This window comes from Vollenhovia emeryi, unplaced genomic scaffold (genome assembly GCF_000949405.1).
Source record: "Vollenhovia emeryi isolate VEMERY1.0 unplaced genomic scaffold, V.emery_V1.0 DF939263.1, whole genome shotgun sequence".
NCBI classification, from domain to species: domain Eukaryota; kingdom Metazoa; phylum Arthropoda; class Insecta; order Hymenoptera; family Formicidae; genus Vollenhovia; species Vollenhovia emeryi.
Genome location: NW_011967103.1, coordinates 82,260 through 93,427, shown reverse-complemented (window position 1 = coordinate 93,427; position 11,168 = coordinate 82,260). Strand labels below are relative to the sequence as shown.

The 11,168-nt window shown below is 39.9% G+C and overlaps 1 protein-coding gene across 1 annotated transcript in view; it reads left to right on the top strand.

Moving 5' to 3' along the window:
* The window catches only part of LOC105559591 (proto-oncogene tyrosine-protein kinase receptor Ret), a 78,286-nt gene that overhangs the window by 47,754 nt on the left and 19,364 nt on the right, over positions 1–11,168 (top strand). Inside the window, exons 4-11 of the mRNA XM_012008001.1 lie at positions 48–166; positions 488–623; positions 1,858–2,111; positions 3,705–3,885; positions 3,973–4,070; positions 7,940–8,208; positions 8,848–9,039; positions 10,808–10,974. Of these exons, the coding sequence (XP_011863391.1) occupies positions 48–166; positions 488–623; positions 1,858–2,111; positions 3,705–3,885; positions 3,973–4,070; positions 7,940–8,208; positions 8,848–9,039; positions 10,808–10,974 (1,416 nt within the window). The remainder of the gene's footprint in view (positions 1–47; positions 167–487; positions 624–1,857; positions 2,112–3,704; positions 3,886–3,972; positions 4,071–7,939; positions 8,209–8,847; positions 9,040–10,807; positions 10,975–11,168) is intronic.

Genomic DNA, 11,168 nt, shown 5'->3' with positions numbered 1-11,168 from the left:
TAGAACTTAATTTTAACTAAAATAGTTTTTGTGTTTTATTTTATAAGGCGTCCTCAATGTCGTTATCAAAGCGACGGAAAAGAATTTTGGTGAAGCGGTGCTGGAAATGAAAGTGCAAGCAGTACCGGTGACAGGCAAAACAATCAATTGTGCAGATTTCATGCAGGTAAATTATCGTGATAAATTTCTACTTCCTCTCAAATATACGCGCGAGTGACCCGTTTCATCAGTTAACCGTCACAATAGCCAGTTGGAATTTGTAGCATGCGCACAAATAATAAATATTAATCTGAATAATAAGATAAGTTAATAATAGTCCACCTATTATACGGTGAATATATAAAAAAAAACCACATTACACATAGTCGTAGGCATTTGTTCCATTTGATTGCTTTGTGATGCGAGAAGATAAACGACCATTAACGGGTTAAAACGTCGAGATATATTTTATCGGAGGCGTTGGTCTACAAAGTTCCTAGTGTTATAGGACATGTGCTTCTGGGACACGTCGAGATACAAGATTTATGAGAATCAACCGGTCACCATGATTGGCATGTTCGGCCCGGAGGCATACAGCCACGTATGCCCCGAATTTCCCGTCACCAGATATGAATTATTGAATGGCAAGTATCCTCAGCGGCATCTCAATCCTTTCAGTTTCAATCTTTTCAAATCCAATCTCGCATAATTCCTGACACCACGTTCGATTACTTTACGAATGGAAATGATTTAGATTTCGAGCTTAAAACTTAATTTTATCCGCAAATTTTCAATTTTTCGAAGTGTCCAGCGTAACGAAGATCCAGCATAGAAATTGAGAAATTGAATTCTCCTCACGTTTAAGATGTTCATCTTCCCTGGTTGAAGTGTTCTCGATAAATCGTATTGTCGCCCTAGCGATCTTCGTTGAATTGTGTCAGGTTCATATTTACGAGAGATAAATCCTCCATCAAGGATCGAGCATTTTTCACTGACAAAGCCGGGAAAGCGAAACGGTGATTGATTGGAGTCATTCGACGTAAAATACAAATAAATCCTGCCGCGACTGCTCGTGGCAGTGAACGACGCTAAAGCTGCCGGCGGGATCAGCCCAAATCTGTCGTCATTAAAATTCGCTGAAGACGTCGTTACTATAACAGTGACATAACACATAACAACGGAAACCTGTGGCCCTCTTTGTATGCGTCGTATCATATATCAAACCCCCAAATCTCTTCACCGACAGTTTAAATTTTATTTTTTGACCGCTGAATACAATAGAAGTGGCTACCGGGAAAATGTTGCAAGCGCCATATTTCAAGCGAGCTTTTGGGAGAGAGAGAGAGAACTCACTTTTACAATAGTGAGACATAAACATTAAACTTTTATATTAAACCGCGAAATGAATATATTCACCCACATATACGATAATTTACATTCAAATATTAACCAACTTTAATATTTTACGATTATACGTAATTTGTGAATGCATCAGTACTGCAATATTAATAATAACTTGGATATCGGTATCCAAAATTACAAAAATATGAAAATAATTTTTATATTATCTCGCTCTTATTATTTTATGATTTTAACAGTAATATACATTAATATTATATAAATATGTATGTATATAATTTATTACTGTTATCAAATATTATAACAATATTTTTTATTCGCTTTGTATCTAATAAAATTGGAGCTTGCACCACGGAATCTTCCTGGAACCTCCTCGATTATGTTAATTTATGCTAACGATAAAGCTGCTTCGTTCCCACAAGCCACTTTTGAATAACGTACATATTATATCGCATTTGATATTGCACTTCAAGCATATGATTAGGAAACAATGAGTTAAGTTTTATTCTCGTGTTTCAGGAACGGACTATTTTCACGTAGTCGACGGTAAGTTATTTGCGAACGCATCCTTAGACCGAGATGTTATCGGACCTCCGGCAGGACCTGGACCTCACGTCAAGATTCACGTGAGATGTGTCGTTTGGGAAGAAAAGACCGGGATGCAGCACGTGCAAACGGACGTCCTCGCCATCGACGTCCTGGACGAGGACGACAATCCTCCGATGGTGCAAGGGGAGACTTCCATCGCTATAACACTCGAGGAATTCTCCAAGGTAACTTTACGGTATCAAAGAGCGAAATCGAGCAGTTCTAAATCGAACGTTCTAAATTAGCACTTGCCACGATTGTTCGAGTAGCTGGGTCCAATTAACTCCCTAGTATTAAGGAAGTCACATAGATTTATCGTCATCGGAGCATAAGGGCGCCGCTGATCTATATCGAAATCCCGCTCGGTCCATGTTCCAATTCTAATCTAACTTTACGGTATTGATAGTATCCCTTTTTCTTATCTTTTACTAAAAGAAAATTAAATGTTTATTACATTGGACTTTAAATGGCACCTTTATTTGTAAATAATTATATGTAAAATGTAAAAGTGAAAGATACTATTCTGGAGAGAGAATATTGCAGAAAATGCAAATAATAATAATAAAAAGTAAGTGAAAATCGCCGAACGAACATTTGTCTTTTTGCACGAATAACTTGAATTGTTCTCATCTCTTCTGCTAACATGTTCTAAACTCAGGAGCATTTTATTTGGCAAATTCAGCGAACGAATCGCGTTTTTCAACCGCAACATTATCACGTCGGAAACGAGACTTAATCAAGCGCTCATTGTTCGCGTAATTACCGCGTTGTTTTCAACGCGACGTGCATAATAAAAAGGAAACGCCAAGTGCGACGAGTATTACAAAAGACATGCGAGAGTGATGAAGTATACGTACGACGAGAGGGGAATAGCTTCTGGGATTGATGTTGATTAAACCTCTCTCGGGATGCCTCTCTCCCCAACGCGTCAAATCCTCTCTTTCCTTCTCCACTTTTCACAGTCCGCGGTAAACATCTTTTCTCCCCTTCATTCGGCTTACTTTTTATTGTTCATTTCACTTCCATAGAGAAGCAATTGTTCCGTTCGAACGTTGAAACACCTGAAGATTCTCTACGAATCTAGTTGGAGACTTTAATGAGCGAAGTTCGATCGGTTAATCGAAATCTCGCGTCGTTTCGCTAAGTGCAGTGAAAATACTTAAAACGGTTGTGGAAGTAATTCGGTACTAAAGATCGCAAAAAAATAGTCACGTTAAAAAGTAGCTTCCTCTATTGATTTTTCTACATTATACTGTGGAAGTACGATGAAACCGAAACTTTTCTAGTATCATGACTGTGGCGAATGAATTGATTTTTTTCTTACGAGAACGTCTTATACCGCGCGTCTCTCTCTACACAGTTGAAAAATTTGTGTTAAATTTAACAGATATCACATGTCCCAAACGGTCCACACAAATTTTTCTGTCAACAATTACACACTGAAAAACATTTCTGGTTGAATATGGACGAATCAGATAATTCCTTTAGGATTTACCAGAATTCCTGTAATCCTACAGAAATTCTGGTAAATCCTAAAGGAATTATCTGATTCGTCCATATTCAACCAGAAATTTTTTTTCAGTGCACTAATACTCTGTTAATATTTTAACACAAAATGAATGCAAATCTCAAAATAATTTGAAATAAACTTTGTGTAAAATTAACATATTATTTTACTATGCAATTATAGTTTCAATACATATATTTCTATCAGTGTAGATTGGCAACATTGGCTAGAATCTTACAAGCAACGTAGTAAAAAAATATTTATGTTACAGGATTCTAGATTGGTAGACGAGAATCGTTTGGTCCTGACGGATGTGGATGCGGTGACCAGCAACCAGTACAGCATTCGCCTGCTCAATGACACCGCCAACGCATTGAATATGAGTCACAACATTCTGCCGATCGAGCATCACACGCGCCCGAATGAAGCGCCTTCCACTGGCATATTTCCCAGTGGGTCCTCATTTAATTTCATAATTGACTCCACTTGATGAGCGCCCGCGTGCACTTGTAATCAAAAATTCGCCCGTGTTTTTCCAGTGATCTACGCCAAGAAGACGCTGCTGCCGAAATCGCCGTATCGCGTAATTCTTCAGGTCACGGATGAGTCGCTTCTCCCGGGATACGGGGCAAATTCGGTGAGTCAATATCGATTCTATGTCACTGACACTCGTTAGCAAGCTACTTGAAACATTCGCTCCATTTGCAACGTGTCAAAGGACAGTGGCCAAATAACTAAGAGCATGATAGCACGTGGCAGAGTAAAAGCCTAGTTCCTTAACTTTCCCCAATGCACTTAAAAGTTAAAAGATCAGAACACTCCAAAGTGCTCTGCCTCTACAATTTCTCTGATCTTATAGGAAGTTTAAGAGGGGTTTTTTTTCGCGCGTGTTCAAACAATTAATTAGAGCCTTTTAATACCAACAAGATAAATTTACAAAAAAAATATTTGCAATTTGATAAACGATGAAAAAATACTGCAATTGTTAAAAACTGACTGCCGTGTGAGAGAATTAAATCAGAGAATTAAATCTCGTCGTAATGCACTGGCCCATCCATTCGAAATGAACGAAGAGCACACGCGCCGCGCGCCGCGCTGGTAATCTGTTGTTCGATTAAAAAAGTTCGCACCGATAAATTTCGCAATATCGGCAGAGGCCCCCCGATATCTCACCGCCGTATGTCATTTGTGAAACTGCACTGGCAAAACTCGAGGCGAAAGTGCACCCGGTTTAATATACGAGAAGACCAAGACGCCTGGCGAGGTCTCCGGGTTAGATCTATGATCGCTTCGCGTGGAAACTTTTATTCATGAAAAATTATATCCACCCATTCACGGTAAAGACAAATCTCTCCGATCATGTGACGATCATATGACAATTGACGAAATTTAAGTTTGGTTGGGGCAGCGAGATAAAAGCGTGCGATACTAGAAATTGTATATAAAAGACTGTTAATTTCTCTCTCTTTTTAGAGATAAAGCTTTCTTTGGGATAAAAGTAGCCGATCAATCATCTTTTAATTTACTATTAAGAATATTCTTAAAGTCGCCAACAGTAATTATAAATTAATAACATCGGTGATTTTTGTCGACCGTGTCTGGCAATTAAAATTCTTATTGCGAAAAATATTACCCCAGCCAGGATTCGAACCTGGGACCTCCCTACAATCCGTGACGGGCGTCTTAGCCAGCTCGACCACCGGTATAATAGTTGATTACACCAAGGACCGAAAAACTTGGTTTTCCTCCGTCAGGGGGAATGGGATCAGGGGGGGAGGGGAGGGAAAGGGGAAATTCAAAAATCGCGTATCGACAAGTTATTGTGCGGTCGACAATCCGCATCGACGCACAGTTTCTGAAAAAGTCGAAATAGACGCGTAAACAACATCTTAAAGTTATATACACGTTATTGCGAATAGCATTATCACAGCCCCGGTGGTCGAGCTGGCTAAGACGCCCGTCACGGATTGTAGGGAGGTCCCAGGTTCGAATCCTGGCTGGGGTAATATTTTTCGCAATAAGAATTTTAATTGCCAGACACGGTCGACAAAAATCACCGATGTTATTAATCTTTTAATTTGTTAATTGCGAAAGTGAGTTGCTTCTGACGCACTCTCTCAAAGATGTATTTATATTTTCATAAAACGCAAGCGTTCTCTTAAATGCGAATTTCCTCTCGTTTCTGCCGAGTCCACTCCCGATCAGCACGGAACGACCCATCGATCCAAGCTTGTATCGAGGAAGTTAAAAGATAAGGACTCATTAATGGCCATTAGTCGTGCGCCGCGCATCCGTAATCCTCGCCTCGCCGTATAATCGGAGGCCATTAAACAATTAGGTGGTGAAATCTCGCCTTGTTAGAGGTTCCTTGGGCGCGGCATTGATTTCGCGGAGGCGGCTAATCGCGGATTAAATACTCGGCGTCCGCCATCTCAAATTGGCGTGTGGGTGTAAGTCACTTATTGCCGAGCACCGTTTCGAATAATACGAATAGCGCGGCCCTCGATGTTTTTCCTGACAAACGAATGAACGGTCTTTCCGGAAAATTTTCCCGTCCCCGGAAAAAAAAGAGCATCCGTTCGGTCGGGATGATTTGATTGACTGCCCAATGTGATGAAATCCGCAAAGGAAGCTTCGGGAATTGCGACATAAAGCGCAGTGCGCGCGGATAAATGCATTGTTCCGCGTACGTAGAATGCAATCTCCAAATATTTTGTCCGTCGTTTTCATGGAGGGAATGTTTAATCATTCGCATTTAGCAGAATTTGTAGTCGATTCATCACGGGATACGCGACAATTATCAAGCAAGAAAATTCCTTAAATTCCGACAAATTCGAACGCGACTAAAGGTGTACGCGAGGTTAAATATTGAGAGCGAGGCGCGTTCCAATGTTTTTTTATTACAAATCGACGTATCGCGAGATCTTTTTTTCCGCTTGTCAATAATTATTAAATACACTGTCGATACGTGTGTCGTAAATTTTACATTCCGCTCACGCGGAACATACGTCATCCCGAATATGTAATTGGAAAGAGGATAATGATTGTGGAACGGTATGTGAAAGCGATAATCGGATGGTATTCGTTCTAATTCGAGCCGCGCTCGTCGTGCACCTTTAATGGGTACCCTATATCATCCGCGGCGCGCACGACTAGATGCTTAAATTGAAACCACGCGAGAAAATAAATCTTGACGCCGATATATCCGAGCGACCTCGACGACCCGCTCTTGATATATATCCGTGACCCTTAAATCAGGCCGTGTCTGAAGTATCGGCGATTCCCTCGGGTAATCATGTCTTTTCTCGCGAAACGCAAAACTTTAACTCTCTCGTAATCGGTTGCCGATCTCCGGCCGTGGAGACGCATATCCTTGTAAATCGCTCTCGTTAAATACGCGTTGAAACCGATTGAACTTTCTCTCCCCCGCATTGCTCCTTGAACGAAACATCCAAAATCGAGGGGGACACCGCTGAGGGCATTGTGGTGCACAGATTTGCGGCATTACTGGGCATTACGACACGTTACCAGGCACTTTTTGGGCATTAGTTCGGGCATTGAACATTGCTGGAACATTATAAAAATAAAATAAGATAATAAGATAAAGTAATGCCTACTGGGCATTAGTGGACATTGGCGTACAAGATTTTGGTCAGCGGATTTCCCCCTCGATCAAAACACGTTACTCGACGTAAACTAAAAAATCTAATGTAATATCAGATAGAAGTTTTTGTGACAAACAAACCGCGATAAAAATTTATTCGTAGTTTCTACGCGTCGCGGTCGTTTAAGAAAAGATTGGTACTCGCGTTTAAGTACCGAGAACTTTTCCCGCTGTAATCGTTCCATGGGTGTACCAAGAAATGGACGATAAATTCTAATAAAGAGCGTCACGTAGGGCAGTCGCACCTGCGGTGGTCTTTAATATCGATCTTTTGCGGCAAGATATCATTTGAGTCTCTTTCGAGATCCTCTTTAGACAAATCTTCCCAATCTCTTTTCACGTAATAATACATCGCACGCCTTAGACTTGATAAAAAGGTCGCCGAGCTGTTTTTAAAATAATTGCAACGCATAACATTGTAAAGGAAATAATTTTGTTGAAAAATAAGGAATTATAGAAAGTATAGAAATAAAGTGAGAGGCGTATTCGGAGCAATAATATTTCTCCCCGTCCTTTTTTTGAGATTCTCTGCGAGCACGAGGCGATTCTTTTCGCACCATTAATCATTATGTAAGCTCTTATTACAAGAAAAGCTTCCGAGTATAAGAGTATTTTTACATTATTAAACGAACATTTAAAAATCGATACTCGCGTAATAGCATCGTAAAAAGTTGTTTGATAAAAAAACAAAATAACACACAAGTTAAGTTCAATTAGAAACGTAATAACTGCAAAATAAAAGTAACTATAATGCAAAGTAATATAATAAATAAATTTTTTCTTTTAAAATCTTGTTCAGATTGGATCAAGAATAATTCTTTATTTTTTGTTTTTTTATTCAGGTAAACATCAGCATAACTTTCTCGGGGCCGGTGCATCAGTCGTTAACAACCGTGACACCACCAACTGTCGCCTCGTTCTCGTATCCGTCGAATGTGAAGATAGCCCGGATTTCGCCCAAGTATCTACGCGTGGCGAGACCGAGCGTGAAGCCGCATCCTTCGATAACTTTCGTCCTGAACGGCTCGAGTGCCTTCAACGTCACCGAGCAGGACGGCATCGTTTACGTGTCCGATGAAACTAAGCTACGATCTGAGCCCAACAGCGTTCAGTAAGTCCGCCCGTGTCCTATAAATGACCCGGTGTCATGCGAGAAGGAACTATTTCCAGTAGCCGTTTCTGTGCTGAAAGAGTAAAATGCTATTAGCATCCCGCAGATGTTCCTGATCTACAAAACGTAAATGAAATTGCATGAAACATTTGCTGTCGGTCGATTTTCTCTATTTAAAAACGTTACGGTAATTGTATCTTGAAATGTGCTATATCCTTTAAAACGAATTAAGTATTCGGACACTTGAGGAGGTCGAACGCGACCTAAACGTGAATTGTTTTCCGTATGTAACACATATAGCACTTGTGTTACATTCGTATTCGAGTCAAGCATTTAAATATCTGAACTATGTTAAAAGGGTACTTATATCTTTAGATATTTTTACCTGAAGATCAATAAGACTTAGAAGACATTTTGATGCTTCGTATATTTTATCGCGTTAATTAAGAATCTAATTGTTTTCCGAGTTTTGAAATTGATTCAACTGAACATTGTAAAAGTGATAAGCGCGAAAAATAATCAGACTAATGGTGTTCCGAGAAGATTAGCGTCTCGATCACGCTAGATCGACGAACATCTCGCTCGTCCAGAGCAGCTCTTCTTGTCGCATAATATACGATATATCGATTTGCTCACCAGACTGAAATTAAGATGGATCGGAGCAAACGGTACCGCGACGACCAAGACGCTGCGAGTGAATCTGGTTGACGTATCACCATCGAAGATCGTCACGTGCGGGCAATCGGCTCAAGAGGAGACGCACTCATGCGCGAACGCGGACACGCGCGAGGAATGCGAAAAATCCTGCGGAGTCGGCAGCGGAGTCCTTAGGTGTGTATCATCCATTTTCCCTCAGACTGTCTAAGTCTCCTTCGGTAACTGTAATCCTATTGGACGATAAATACTGTAAGAATCCTTAGTAGGAATTTTATTTCAAAGACTGAATATCTTTTTAATAACGATTTAGCGAAGTAACTTTCTTTTATAAATGTAATAGTCTTAGGGTGATCGAATCGTGATTATGTATCAAATGAAGTAGCAATTGGTGGATTCCATAATGTTAATTACTAGGATTACAATTAACTTTAATTGTTTGCCACTTGTGCAATGTAGATAATTACATGAGCAGAACTTTTGCCGAGTATTGTATTTTTCTCATATTTTACGCCGCAAAAACGTTCTCGTTAAGTTCCACGTGGTATAAATCCAATACTATAGTGAGTTTAGCAGCAAAAACGCATTCCGCAAAGTGCTCGCGTTCCACAAACGTTGCATATCTTACTTTATAATTACACCACTAGAAACTAGCGCGAAATCCTACTTGCTTCTATCAAGAATTTTCAAATATTAAATCTCTTTCATTATATGATTTTCACTTATTTTATTTTACTTTGATTTTATAAAACAAATCTGAAAGGGAATTTATATTGCTTGAGTAAATACGCGAAAGTATTATATATATTTAGGTCAAACTAATAAGTTTTCAAATAATAAATCCAGAAGCTATTATTTGAAGAATACTATTGACCGATGGCGACCCTTTATACAAAAGCAAATTCATTTGATATCGAAGCTGCACTATCATTGTGTCCCGGAATTGACGGTGATTTTCTGCAACGAAATAAATGGGGAGACTGGGTCATTACTTTCGTTGTTCGTCCCGGAAAGTCACGTCGCCACGAGGCACAATTTCATCCAACTACTATTTCGGATGGTAGCGCGTCCAGGCTCCTCCATTACGCTCCACTTGACTCGCTTTCCGTGTCCGTCTGGATGATTATCGTTTTCTGATATGATAAAAGATGTTAATCGACGGTTTATTATTTCTATTAACCGGGAAGAGTATTGAACGTGTGGAGAAACAGGACATTTCCATTCTGACCGACAATAAGGGAAATTCGGCGCAAACTTTAGACAAACACCAGAACAACTTGCTGTCCTATCTCGAGCAGGTGCTAGAGATTTATAGGGCCCGTCTCATCTCTTTGGTGCCAACCCGATGAAAGCCTACGCGGAGAAAATTTTCTCTTAAAATTTACCCTGGAAATTACGTAATCGTGGGACAACATGGCATTTTGAAGAACTTTATGAGTTTTTTGAAATTTTACCATACATTTCACTAGTAAAATGTGTACTAAGTATAATTACTAGTTACTTAAAACTCTCATAAAATTCTTCAAAATGCCATGTCGTCCCACGATTACATGATGTTTCTCAGGATAAATTTTAAGAGAAAATTCTCTCCGTGTAGGATTCTTGAAAGACATTTCGCGATTGCTTCGATAGCAACTTGATTCGGCTAGAACTTCAGGGCCGTCTTAGCGCAGGCGTAACAATCCATATAATAGAAAATACTCCTGGGCCGGTATTCACAGTCAGATCTTATATTCAAGACCGTCTTAAGATCATCTTTAGGTACTCCGTAGCCACTGAAATGTTCCATGCAGCGTCTTTAGATAAATTCAAGACGGTCTTGAATATAAGATCCGGCCATGAATACCATTCCTAGTAATTCGGAATAGCTCGTGATACTTCGCATGAATCTCCTTCCGTATCCCGCGTAAATATAAGCAGGCTTTAATAATGAATTTATGCGCAGCAAGGGCAGTTTTATCGGCCGATGCGTTTGGAGAGGCAACAACACTGCTCACATGTCGAAATATTATTCCACCTGTTCTCCGAATCTGTTGTTCTGTCCGGACAACGAATGCGACGAACTGGAGCGCACCGTTCCGCACATCTGTCCGCAAGACTGCATCAACGAATGTGAGTCGCATGTATTGTTTCATTGATGGATTAGTGTAGTAAAGCCCTGCTAAAATGTCACAACACTATTAAATAGAGGGGGGGGGAGCTACTTTCATCGTCGTGAAAAATAATTAATTGAATAACAAACCATTTACGACACTTAAAGCGTTTTTATAAAACAAGAGAAAATTGTTTCCTGAAAGGCTCTTGAA